Source organism: Corythoichthys intestinalis, chromosome 1 (genome assembly GCF_030265065.1).
Source record: "Corythoichthys intestinalis isolate RoL2023-P3 chromosome 1, ASM3026506v1, whole genome shotgun sequence".
NCBI classification, from domain to species: Eukaryota; Metazoa; Chordata; class Actinopteri; order Syngnathiformes; family Syngnathidae; genus Corythoichthys; species Corythoichthys intestinalis.
The window spans coordinates 5,412,005-5,425,852 of record NC_080395.1 but is presented as its reverse complement, the minus strand read 5'-3'; the positions used below and the strand labels follow the sequence as shown (position 1 = coordinate 5,425,852).

At 42.6% G+C, this 13,848-nt stretch overlaps 1 protein-coding gene across 6 annotated transcripts in view; it reads left to right on the top strand.

Annotated features, from left to right (window-relative positions):
- The window catches only part of LOC130907807 (NACHT, LRR and PYD domains-containing protein 12-like), a 48,732-nt gene extending 37,634 nt beyond the window's left edge, over window positions 1-11,098 (top strand). For all 6 annotated transcript variants that reach the window (XM_057823697.1, XM_057823617.1, XM_057823542.1 and 3 more), the window contains 5 exons: window positions 1,849-2,022; window positions 2,345-2,518; window positions 2,849-3,022; window positions 3,267-3,440; window positions 3,508-11,098. In XM_057823697.1, the coding sequence (XP_057679680.1) occupies window positions 1,849-2,022; window positions 2,345-2,518; window positions 2,849-3,022; window positions 3,267-3,440; window positions 3,508-3,526 (715 nt within the window). In that variant the 3' untranslated portion in view covers window positions 3,527-11,098. The remainder of the gene's footprint in view (window positions 1-1,848; window positions 2,023-2,344; window positions 2,519-2,848; window positions 3,023-3,266; window positions 3,441-3,507) is intronic.
- Window positions 11,099-13,848: the final 2,750 nt, after the last annotated feature.

Genomic DNA, 13,848 nt, shown 5'->3' with positions numbered 1-13,848 from the left:
AAATTCTATAAATAGAATCCACCTGTGTGTAATCAAGTCTCCGTATAAATGCACCTGCTCTGTGATAGTCTCAGGGTTCTGTTTAAAGTGCAGAGAGCATTATGAAAACCAAGGAACACACCAGGCTGGTCCGAGATACTGTTGTGGAGAAGTTTAAAGCCGGATTTGAATACAAAACGATTTCCCAAGCTTTAAACATCTCAAGGAGCACTGTGCAAGCCATCATATTGAAATGGAAGGAGCATCACACCACTGCAAATCTACCAAGACCCGGCCGTCCTTCCAAACTTTCTTCTCAAACAAGGAGAAAACTGATCAGAGATGCAGCCAAGAGGCCCATGATCACTCTGGATGAACTGCAGAGATCTACAGCTGAGGTGGGAGAGGCTGTCCATAGGACAACAGTCAGTCGTACACTGCACAAATCTGGCCTTTATGGAAGAGTGGCAAGAAGAAAGCCATTTCTCAAAGATATCCATAAAAAGTCTCGTTTAAAGTTTGCCTTAAGCCACCTGGGAGACACACCAAACATGTGGAAGAAGGTGCTCTGGTCAGATGAAACCAAAATTGAGCTTTTTGGCCACAATGCAAAACGATATGTTTGACGTAAAACACAGCTCATCACCCTGAACACACCATCCCCACTGTCAAACATGGTGGTGGCAGCATCATGGTTTGGGCCTGCTTTTCTTCAGCAGGGACAGGGAAGATGGTTAAAATTGACAGGAAGATGGATGCAGCCAAATATAGGAACATTCTGGAAGAAAACCTGTGGGTGTCTGCACAAGACCTGAGAATGGGACGGAGATTTATCTTCCAACAGGACAATGATCCAAAACATAAAGCCAAATCTACAATGGAATGGTTAAAAAATAAACGTATCCAGGTGTTAGAATGGCCAAGTCAAAGTCCAGACCTGAATCCAATCGAGAATCTGTGGAAAGAGCTGAAGACTGCTGTTCACAAACACTTTCCATCCAATCTCACTGAGCTCGAGCTGTTTTTCAAGGAAGAATGGGCAAGAATGTCAGTCTCTCGATGTGCAAAACTGATAGAAACATACTCCAAGCGACTTGCAGCTGTAATTGGAGCAAAAGGTGGCGCAACAAAGTATTAACGCAATGGGGCAGAATAATATTGCACGCCCCACTTTTCAGTTTTTTATTTGTTAAAAAAAGTTTCAATTATCCAATAAATTTTGTTCCACTTCACGATTGTGTCCCACTTGTTGTTGATTCTTGACAAAAAATAAAAAATTTGATATCTTTATGTTTGAATCCTGAAATGTGGCGAAAGGTTGCAAGGTTCAAGGGGGCCGAATACTTTTGCAAGGCACTGTATTTTATATAACTGTTTTTGTTTCATATGTACTGGTCCTTTCCCCCCCCCCCATAATTCAGGGGTACTGTGGTACTGCCCCATCCCCCCCCCCATACATCATGGTCACTCAGGTTATGAGGTTGATCCTATTGCTGAAGATGTATGCCAAATTTAACTTCTTTGACTGGAAAACAATGAAAAGAAAGTTGAAGAAAAATATATACTGTATACTTATGTGATAACCTATGTACATCGAGGCTTTGGTCAGACAATATTTTGCTAAATAATACCTTCCCAACAGACACACACACACAAAAATTAACGAATCCCTCATGTGGTTTGGAGACAAATGATTGTAACTATACAGTTAGCCAGCAGGTGGTTCCGTGGACACATGAAGCTCCAAGAAATGAACCCTTTCTCGAACCAACTGGCTCAAGTGGTGCAATGCCTCATGAGGCTTCATCTCACCATCACTACTAAACAGGTTCCTGCCTTGACCTCAGGCAATTATCTCATTTGTTGCAGCCTGTCCCGATGTGGGATCACCAGAAAAGGATGTGTTTCATTGGCGGAAGCTCTCAAGTTAAACCCCTCTCATCTTCAAGAGCTGGACCTGAGAACGAACCAGCTGTCTGACAAGGGGGTCGAGATCCTATCGAAAGGACTGGCCAGCAAACACTGCATCTTAAAAGTCCTCAAGTAAGACGCTCCTCCAGTTCGTAATCGGTCGACTCATTGAAAGAATCACTGCTGCTATTGGCAGCAACTCTAATCAATTATGAAAAAAAAAGTTTTTTTTCCTGTCGAGTTTTCATAATATTGAATGCTTTTTTAAGTTTGATGCTTTTTAAGGCTCCAATTTTCACAAAATATTTGAAATGACTTTTAATGCTTTTTAATCACCCGCATCAACCCTGTATCAGTCATGAAAAAGGCAGACACTATGTTATTTTCAGCAGAACCTTCATCACTTTAACCAGGTTCCCTTCTCGACTTCAGCCAATTATCTCATTTGTTGCAGGCTGTCCGACTGCGGGATCACCAGTAAAGGATGTGTTTCATTGGCTGAGGCTCTCAAGTTAACCTCCTCCCATCTTCAAGAGCTGTCCCTGAGCAAGAACGAGCTGTCTGACGAGGGGGTCGAGATCCTATCGAAAGGACTGGCCAGCAAACACTGCATCTTAAAAGTCCTCAAGTAAGACGCTCCTCCAGTTCGTAATCTTCCGTGGATCCGGTCGACCATTAAAAAGAATCACTGCTGCTATTAACTCTCATAAATGATGTAAAAAAAAAAAAAGTGTTTTCTTTAGACCGTCAAGTTTGCATAATTTTCAATGCCTTAAGACATTAAGTTTCATGCATTTTAAGGCCTGAATTTTCACAAAATCCATTTAATACTTTTAATGACCCACATCAACCCTGCATTAGTCAAGGAAAAGGTTGACACGATGTTACTTTCAGCAAACCTTCACTACTTTCACCAGGTTCCATTGTTCACTTCAGGCAATTATCACATCTGTTACAGGCTGTCCGACTGCGGGATCACCAGTAAAGGATGTGTTTCATTGGCTGAGGCTCTCAAGTTGAACCCCTCCCATCTTCAGGACCTGTACCTTTCCAAGAACAATCTATCGGACGAGGGGGTTGAGATCCTCTCGAAAGGACTGGCCAGCCCACACTGCATCTTAAAAGTTCTGAAGTAATTAATCAATGGTGTTAAAAAAAAAATCCTGTCAAGTTTACATAATTTTAAATGCTTTGAAATATTGAGTTTAATGCTTTTTAAGGCACAAAATCCATTTAATGATTTTAATGCTTTTTAAACCCGCATCAACCCTGTATTAGACACAGAAAAGACGGACACGATGTTGCTATCAGCAGAACCTTCGTCACTTTAAGCAGGTTCTCTTCTTGACTTCATGCAATTATATAATTTGTTGCAGGCTGTCAGAGTGCGAGATCACGAAGAAAGGATGTGCTTCATTGGCCGAGGCTCTCAAGTTAAACCCCTCCCATCTTCAAGAGTTATTTCTCATCAACTATCAAATAGAGGAAGAAGACGAGAGGGTCTTATTGAAGATCAAGAAGGATCCCAACTATAGCCTGAAGACTGTCAAGTAAGATCTAAGAACTCACCAAAATGTAAATTCATGTTCAATACCGATTCTTTGTGTCTTTCTTCAGATTTAACAAATGGGAATAAGAACGTTTTGTCCTTTGCATCACGAAGGGCAAGTCATTCCAATTATCCATTTGTCCTGGGAGGGTCTGTCCAAAAGGATTGGACTTTGAGCACCATCAATGGCAGCCAATGAGTTCAATAAGTACCCTTTAAAGGGTTAACTTAAATTTTTCACAAATTTAAAAGAAAATGTCATATGTAGACTTGAAATAGTTTTGCTCATTTTGACATCAATGTTTTAAATTTGATCATTTTCACTTTGTGTAAAATGTTGTTTTGTATGACAACATTAAAGGGGATGTAGTGCCCTGGGAAAATTTTGATATTCCATCATTTATCCATAAACGCATGCCTTTTGTATTCATATCATGCCACTTCGTGTAATTACACACAAGAAAATGAGAGAAATTTGGCTCGATTGTCAAGCTAAAACGACCGGCGCCCGAGATCTGGCAGATAATTTCGTTTCTAGTTTCAGCGTCGAATCCGACGTAGAAGGACATAACGAATGTTCATCTAATGGTGACGAGGAGAGTTACAAAGCTTTAATCGGTGTTATAGGTGACCAATTTGAGCCCAAACGAACGCCAATGCAGCGTAATGAAACGGTCATTGAGGGGAGCAATGACACTGATGAAACATCGGCAGCAGATCGTGTGGGAAACACCAATGATTTGTTTAGCATTTCTTTTTGTGAAGCTGATACACCGTGACTGCAAAATAAAGGAATGCATAGAATAATTATCATTTATTGCGCTATCATAGCTTTTCGCTCTGCCAACAGACACAAATATGAACGGGATCAGAGGATTTGTTCTATATATTTTACGAACGATAATTTATACATGTGTCGAGTCCTGTATCCAATGCGTGACATTTTTTTTTTTTTAAATTATAAAAGAGTACTCACTCTGGCCATTTCGAGCTTGGCTGCTCCCTCCTTTGCTTAGCTTTAGCCTCCTTTAGCAGTCATCGTCTCTGTCTTGATATCTCGGGACATTTAGGTGGCTGTGCCTGTATGGTCGGCACCGCATCTCCTTTGAGCAGCAATCTTTTAGCAAAACCCGATTTCTCTTGTCCATAGTTCGAGAAGCTTTCAGTTGGAAAATGCGCACCACAGAAAAGCGTGCCGGAGGCTGTGTCTAGAAAATTAGCCCTCTTTGCACGGACGAACTTTACCCATTTTCTGTGTAGTCCAGCTTTTTTTTTTCGCGTTCAGGAACTCATGGATACTATATTCCGATAAATAACTATTTGTACACCACATAGCACAGCAGTTTTGAACCATTGTTGTGATGTTTTGGTCAAACAAACCCTAACGCTACTCTCTCGTCGTTAAAAAACAATGGCACCTAGCTCCGCCTCGACTTTCAATCACTTGTCTTGACGTCGCCGCCCCATTCGGCTGTTTCCGGAACACTTTCGGTAATGTTCGTCATTTTCGATCTATTTTCGATCATTGCTCATTAATGTGATTGATTTTTTTGTTAACTTTATCAATATTTGTTATCTTGGCGCATAACGGTTCTATTGATGTCTCACACCCCCTTGCCGCAACATCCCCTTTAAAACTAGGCTTGCCACCCGTCCCTTGAAATACGGAATCGTTCCATAATTAGGAATCAAAAGTTGTGTTCCGTACTGAACTAATACGGAATGCTGTTTATTCCGTATTTCTCAGTTGTCCCATGGGGCAACCCCGCGGATCCAGCGGCGCGGAGGGGCGGGTGGCAGTGCCCTAGCTCATCCACGTCAGTCTCACACACACACACACACACACACCCGCGCTCACAAGTGAACACTGAACCAACAATAATGAACAAAATAAAGTGCAGGAAATATTAAAGAGAGCAAAATATGTTATCTGCCTGTTGTCTGCACTGCGCTCCACTTCCGGGTTTGTTGCCTAGTTACCTCGCTCGCTCTGGTCAGTGTACCGCCCCGCACGTTTTAAAAACAAATATGTCTAAACAGCTGACACTCACGACAGCCCACATCGTCCTCAAAAGAGGAAACATCTCCAAAAAGAATAGACTGGAGTGGGAAGGGGGTAACCCGTGGCTCGATAGTCACTGATGATGATTATAAACAGGGGTGCACATATTTTTTTTGCCCAGGTTCTCAGAGGAGGACCTGGAGATGTGACTTGGTCCTCATTGAGCTTGAGAGCCGACCCGCCTGATGCGATAAAATTATGACAAGCTTTACTTAGAGCCAATTACCTTTAATTAATTATATAAACAATTAACGCTTGATTAACATCAACTGGCACAACAAAATTGCCATTACTTTGAAGTGAAATGTAAAGTAATAAACATAAAAGCACTAATTCAAAATAAAGGGCATTCATATGCGGCTCTCACATTAACTCCAAGCCTTTGTAAAAGTGGGATGTCCTCCTCATAAGAGCTCATTGAACGTGCATGTTTAGCTTTGTGAAATGCGAGCAAAAACACGTTTGTCAGCGCATGGCGCTGTTCTACAATAACTTTATTCCGCCACTTGTCCATAGGGCGAGTGGGGTCCTGTCTGACATCGATAGTTTGATTAATTGCCACATGCTTTGTTTTTTTCGTGCTTTTCAAAGTTTGGATGGCTAAAATTCTTTGACCCTACATAAAATGCGCTGCTCTTATTAGCGACATTGGGATTCTCACGGCAAATGTTGCACCACATTTCCGTGCGAGCATCATTTGCTTCTAGCCATGGTACCTCCTGCAGCCACTTTTCAGCAAAAGTCCTTTTTTTCGGTAGCTCCGGTGATGTCTCTGTCGTCTGTCTGTCTTTTGACGGGGTGGGGAACACGGAAATAATTACTCAGTGGGGCCCGCCTCTTTGACATTTTGAGAAGTCATTTTCTCGTGTCCGCCGCAAATACAGTGGTCAGCTAGGCCTGTCGCGATAACAAATATTAGTGTGCGATAATTATTCTCATAAAGTATTGCGATATGCGATATTATTGCGCCCCCCCAATTTTTTTTTTCAACCAATTTACAATAACACAGTGAGAATACAGTATACATTCATAGATAAATTCAAAAATACTTTTTAAGAAATCACAACTAAAAACAATAGACCATGCCTCTTAAGTAAAAAAAGACAACAATATTGATACCGCACAGCACCACAGAATAAATAAAATGTGTTAAAAAAAAAAAAAATTAAAAAAAAAGAGAGAGGAAAAAAAATTGCACTTAATAACTTAAGCATTTAGGCAAATGAAAACTTTTCCCCGTCATAACTTCTGCAATGGTGTTCCATAGGGATGCAACATACAGTTAAGTCACGGTTCGGTACGATTTTTGATACGGGGTCACGATTTTCGATCCGATTCAATACATTTAATGCTCTGTAAAAAAAAACCCAAAAAAAACCAATTTTTTGTTTCGTTTTTTTTTTTTTTTTTTTTTTGCTAGCGAGCAAAAATTAAATTGCCATCATATAAACATGTATTTTAGTGCATAATATTTACTGTATGTGCTTACTTCTTACTGATCTGAAAAATGTTTGTACAAAAGAGCTGAGAACAATCTTTACAGTTGGTAAAGTGAGGCAAGGCACACTGTTGATTGCTACAGCTTTCTTAACAGCTAAGTTTACTACATGAGCAAGACATCCTATTTGTTGTCCTAATCCATCTGTGTCACGCACTGAAATAACAATATTTGCAACATTATCTATAGTCACTGGTATGGAATGATTTGGCCTTCTTAACTTCCATTCAGTCATGTCAGTTTAGAATTCATCGATGTACTATATTGACTACGTAACCCATAATCAATCTGTGCTCACATAGCCAATGGCATGGGATGTAGCACATCTAGTGTGCCATTTCATGATATCTAGTGTGTGCGCGCATTAAAAAAGTTAACAAGCGCCGCTGAAGTCACGTCTGCTCATTACTACACAACACCAGCATATGACACAGCGCTCTTAATTTCATTCAGCTGTTTATTGTCAAAGCGAGGTTGTTCGTAGCAGCCTAGTCTGTAACAATGTTTTGGCGGACTTCGTTGTAAATATCCGGCGTTGTGCCGAAAAACAGCCACCCGCGTGAAATGTCACTCCTGACGGGAGCGCCCACACGTCAACGACACCGGCGCGCTGTAGATGGTCCACAGCAGAGGTTGCGCTAGACTTTTTCGTTGTCTGTCATTTTGACTGACGGTCATAAAAATCCGGTCATAATCTATTTTTACCAGTCACTTAAATTTTTAAAATGATGATAATGACATTGTGGTGACCCTTTGTTTGGCATAATTCACCTTCCGTACTTGTGTGTCCATTTGGCCGAGCGCGTTAGCGGCTACGACACAGTCACATGACAGAGACATTTAAGAGCCGCGCGCGTTCCGGCGTGAATAGAGAGTTCACAGAGAGCAGCAGAGCTACAGCGGTTGGACACAGCAATTCGAGCTAACAAGACTCTTAACATTGTGTACCGCTTCAACAGTATTTAGTAGTGATGGCCAAATGAAGCCTCATGAAGCAATGAAGCTTTGCAGCCAATCGGTTTGCACATGTAGCAAAGCCTCATTGTGCTTCATTTACTCTATGGCGCCATCAAGTGGTCTACTCTACAAGCCCAAGTGGTCAACATTGTTAAGAATTCAATGGTTATTTTATTATGACAAAGATATGAATGTGCTTATGTTAGTAATTTAGTATGTGAACAAAATACAACAAGTGCTAAGGATAATTTGTTATTCATTTTTGTTGAGAAATAATAGCTTTCCCACAGTGGCTGGCTTTAAACGGTTTCATTTTTTTGGACAATATTTCACCAGCTTTAGAAAATATTCTTTCACAAGGCACAGATGAAGCTGGGGTGCAGATAAATGTGAGTGGCAGTTTATATAAATTTGGGTAGGTATTTTTTTGTGCCTCCCAGTACACCAATGGATTGTTCATTCTGTTGATGTTTGGTTCAGATAGGTACACACACTCACATTTAAATTAATGTAGTTCTTCTCCCTTACCTTATTGAAAGCAATCAAATGAAAATGTTCCCATACAGGGGAGGGTCGCTTTTTTGCGCAGTTTCCATCGCAAGCAAAGGACAAGGCTCGAAAAAAGATTGCACTGGTTGCACTGTTGCGCACAGATCATGTAACAAGTACAGGAACCCGAAATGCACAAAATGTGAGATAACAGGCGATCGCCATTGCGTTTTGCAACCAATTTATACCGTAGTCTGTAGCCTACTATGTTTGCAACGCGCGCCGAACGTCGGATCACTTCCGAAGCGTTCATTAGATTCAGCCGGCCGGCGAGGCTTCTCACGACATCATTTCCGGGTTCTGCCTAAATGACACGCGCCTCGCTACAAGCTTCGTGGAAACACCCCTCCCATTACTCGACACAAGCTTCGGAACCTCGGCCCAATTTCGTCCCATCACTAGTATTTAGTTTTCATTCAAATTAATATTCTGTCCGAACAAGCTTAACAGAGAATCCACACCGTGCCATCACACATCTAGCAGATGAATATGTAACTTTTTCTCCGCAGTGACAAAAACAGCTGACTGTGGCCCAGGTAGGTATGGAACAATGAAATTAATAGTTCACCTGCTGTGGCCTTAACGCAGTCTTCCTCCTGGTGCGCATGGACTTGAATTGCGTGCCCGCTTGTGCAGTCCCTGTTTTTTCACCTCTTTTATCAACACCATCGTCGTTTTGGGGCTTTTTGAAGAAACTTCGGACACTCAGTTGCCTTGACATTTTTCAGAGTAAAGCCAACGACGTCATGCATCAAGAGAGACAATAGCTAATTAATATGCCCACTCGCCACCCTGTGGTCTGGGGTGTGAATTGCAACCTGTCAAAACGACCGATGGACTTCAGTTTTTTCCGTCGCCGTTTTAGAAAATCGGTCAACGACGGAAAATATCCGGTTAACGCGACCCCTGGTCCACAGTCACTCCGGAGCACTGATGCGGCCGGTATACGTTGAACAATAGGGTATAATGAGAACGATTGGCTCCGGCGCTAGTTTTTGCCGGACTTGGAACGAAGATGCATTTTGCGCAGTTGGTAACGAGGAATCCGAACTTTTAACAGCACGTCTGCCGCACGCGCGCACGCACGTGCACGCGAGGCGATAAGTCGCAGCGGAAAAATTACCGCCTTCATTTTTATATATCACGCGATAAATGGAATTATTGCATATTGCGACAGGCTTATGGTCAGCCATTGGTACGCAAAAGCGTATGGAAGCCGTTGAGGGCCAGCGCGTTTGTCTATGTCCGCATGCGGACCACTTATGTGCACCCCTGATTATAAAGCAAACTGCAAGGCATGAAGGAAAGCTTTTTCAATGTCTCACGGAGGTGCGACAGACCTCAACAAACTGAATATAAGATCCCAGAGGAGCCACTTTTATCACAATTCCTTGTACCTGTAACATCCCCTGAGCTTGATTTGGTATGTTGTTATGCTCTTGTATATTGATGACATACTGTATAGCCTACCGTAATCTCCCGGATATAACGCACTTTTTTTAAATCAAAATTTACTTGCATGGTTTAGCACAATAATACCTAATCCCAACAACAGTGATATGATAATCAACTTTCATGTTGTGAATAATTGTTGTCATGATATTTTTCACAACAAATAAAATGTTTTTTTTTGTACTATTCGTCTATTATTTACCGGTACATTTTTCTTGCCTTGTCGTCGCAACATGCCTGCACACGGCGATGTTGTCTTGAAGAGAACGTATACGGCGATCCGTTTCATAGGCGTGGCGCAGTTGGTACAGTGGGGCAAATAAGTATTTAGTCAGCCACCAATTGTGCAAGTTCTCCTACTTGAAAAGATTAGGGAGGCCTGTATTTGTCAACATGGGTGAACCTCAACCATGAGAGACAGAATGTGGAAAAATAAAACAGAAAATCACATTGTTTGAATTTTAAAAAGAGTGGGAAATAAGTATTTGGTCACCTACAAACAAGCAAAATTTCTGGCTGTCAAAGAGGTCTAACTTCTAACAAGGTCTAACGAGGCTCCACTTATTACCTGTCTTAATGGCACCTGTTTTAACTCATTATCAGTATAAAAGTTACCTGTCCACAAGCTCAGTCAGTCACACTCCAAACTCCACAATGGTCAAGACCAAAGAGCTGTCAAAGGACACCAGAGACAAAATTTTAGACCTGCACCAGGCTGGGAAGACTGAATCTGCAATAGGTAAAACGCTTGGTGTAAAGAAATCAACTGAGGGAGCAATTGTTAGAAAATGGAAGACATAAAAGACCACTGATAATCTCCCTCCATCTGGGGCTCCATGCAAGATCTCACCCCGTGGCGATAAAATGATAATGAGAACGGTGAGCAAAAATCTCAGAACCACAAGGGGCGATCTAGTGAATGACCTACAGAGAGCTGGGACCACAGTAACAAAGGCTACTATCAGTAACACAATGCGCCGTCAGGGACTCAAATCCTGCACTGCCAGACGTGTCCCCCTGCCGAAGAAAGTACACGTCCAGGAGGCCCGTCTGCGGTTCGCTAGAGAGCATTTGGATGATCCAGAAGAGGACTGGGAGAATGTGTTATGGTCAGATGAAACCAAAATAGAACTTTTTGGTAGAAACACAGGTTCTCATGTTTGGAGGAAAAAAAATACTGAATTGCATCCGAAGAACACCATACCCACTGTGAAGCATGGGGGTGGAAACATATACATATATATATATATATATATATATATATATATATATATATATATATATACTGTTAAAAAAATTATTCACTTGGATATTTTAAACTTTTTAACAAATTACATCACAACGAAAAAAATTGTGTCTGTAAATAAGTCACGGATATCTTCCTCATAACTCTCGCTTAATTGTATTTGTTTTGTACTGTCGCATTTTCCCCGATATTCTAGATAATAAATTATCAATCCAAACAAAGAAAAACTGAAAAAGAAGTTTAAAAGGGTAACTATGTGTTAAAGTCTCGACCACTCCTTGATGTCTGCGATTTCTGCATCGCAACCCTTGTTATATTACCGTGTTTCACCCATAAAATATCCAGAAAATCCAGCTCAAAGTCAAAGTTTGCTTTATTGTCAATTCTACCACATGTGCAAGGACAGACAGAGAATTGAAATTGCGTGACTCTCTAGCCTCAGTGGCAGTAAAAATGAAATAAAAGAAAGAAAATATATATAAAAATAGACAACTGTACAATCTGACAATGTCAAACACACGAAATGAAAACAGGTACTGGAAAAGTAGCAGACTGCAATAGTGCAAATGTTTTGTCCTATACACACACACGCGCGCGCACACACACACGCACACACACACACACACACACGTATACATACATACCAACATGTATGATTGTGCAAAAAGGGTTGTATAAAGTGACTAGATGACTATTTATCAATGACTATTATAAAGTGAGTATAAAGTAACTGTTTTAAGGTGCCTATTGTAAAGTGACTGCGTGCAAAATGACTGTTGCTTGTGAAGTGGGACTGGGAAGTCAGAGTCCAGATGGAGCGGATGTGAGGAGCGAGGGCAGAGCAGGGAGAGAGTTGAGAATCCTGACAGCCTGGTGGATGAAACTGTCCCTCAGTCTGCTGGTTCTGGCTCGCAGACTCCGCAGTCTCCTGCCTGATGGCAGCAGGCTGAAGAGGCTGTGTGATGGATGGGTGGAGTCTCTCGCAATGCAGAGGGCTTTGCGGGTGAGGCGAGAGGTATACAGTTCTCCAAGAGAGGGGAGAGAGGTGCCCATGATCTTTTCAGCGGCTCTCACCATGCGCTGGAGGACCTTCTTACAGGAGCTGGAACAGGCTCCGTACCACACGGTGATGCCGCTGGTCAGGATGCTCTCAATAGTACCTCTGTAGAAGGTCCGCGTGATGTGGGCCGGGGCCCTGGCTCTCCTCAATTTGCGGAGGAAGTAGAGGCGCTGGTTGGCTTTCTTGGCCAGTGATGCGGTGTTGGTGGTCCAAGAGAGGTCTTCAGTGACATGCACCCCCAGAAACTTGGTGCTGCTCACCCTCTTGACCACCGCACCGTTGATGGTCAGGGGTGCATGCTGAGGGCGTGTTCTCCTGAAGTCCACAACAATCTCTTTTGTCTTCTCCACGTTTAGAGAGAGATTGTTGCGGTCACACCACGGGGCCAGGCGGCTCACCTCGCTCCGATAGTTGGTCTCGTCGTTGTTGCTGATGAGGCCCGCCACAGTCGTGTCATCGGCAAACTTGACGAGAAAGTTGGAGCTGTGCAGTGCTGTGCAGTCGTGTGTCAGCAAGGTGAAGAGGAGGGGGCTTAGCACACATCCTTGGGGTGCCCCAGTGTTCAATATGGTGATGCTGGATGTGTTCCTGCCGACCTGGACTGCCTGAGGTCTCCCAGTCAGGAAGTCCAGCAGCCAGTTGCAAAGTGAAGTGTTGATCCCTAGCTGGTCCAGTTTAATGATGAGCTGTTGGGGAATGATTGTGTTGAATGCTGAACTGAAATCAATGAACAGCATTCTGACGTAGGCATTCTTATTGTCCAGATGGGTGAGGGCTGAGTGGAGGGTGGTGGTGATGGCGTCGTCGGTCGAGCGGTTCGACCGATACGCAAACTGGAGGGGGTCCATGGAAGGTGGGAGGACAGTTTTGATGTGTTTCAGCACTAGCCGTTCAAAGCACTTCATAAGGATGGGAGTAAGTGCTACCGGACGGTAGTCGTTGAAACTTGAGGGCGATGACTTCTTCGGCACCGGGATGATAGTGGTGGTTTTGAGGCAGGTGGGAACAACAGCTTGGCTCAGGGAGATGTTAAAAATGTCTGTGAAGACATCTGTGAGCTCACCAGCACAGTCCCTCAGAACACGTCCCGGGATGTTGTCAGGACCAGAGGCTTTGCGGGCGTTGACTCTGCTAAGTGTCCTTCTCACGGCGTCAGGGCACAGTGTTAACACCTGTTCGCCAGGAGGAGGTGGTTTTTTCTGTGCCGGCGTGTTGTTTTGTGCCTCAAAGCGAGCGAAGAAGTCATTTAGAGCATTTAGCAGAGAAGTGGAGCTGTCACAGCTGTGTCTTGACACCCGGTGATACATGCCACACAGAGTTTTTGGATCGAAACAAGGTAAGTACGCGATAATACAGTATCTCGTTAAAATCATGGTGTCTTTAATTATGCTCTCTCATGGTCTCACCTTCAGTTAGGGTTTCGTTGTTTAAAAGTAAAAAATGAAATGCCCTACTGTTCAAAAATTAAAAAAAAAATTTTTTTAAAAGCTTTCTAATGATGTATCACACATGCATATAGGACAATTTTTGAATTTGGCCAAATTGGGTGTCTTAGAGCAGAACTTCATGTCACCTAAGTGTTTTC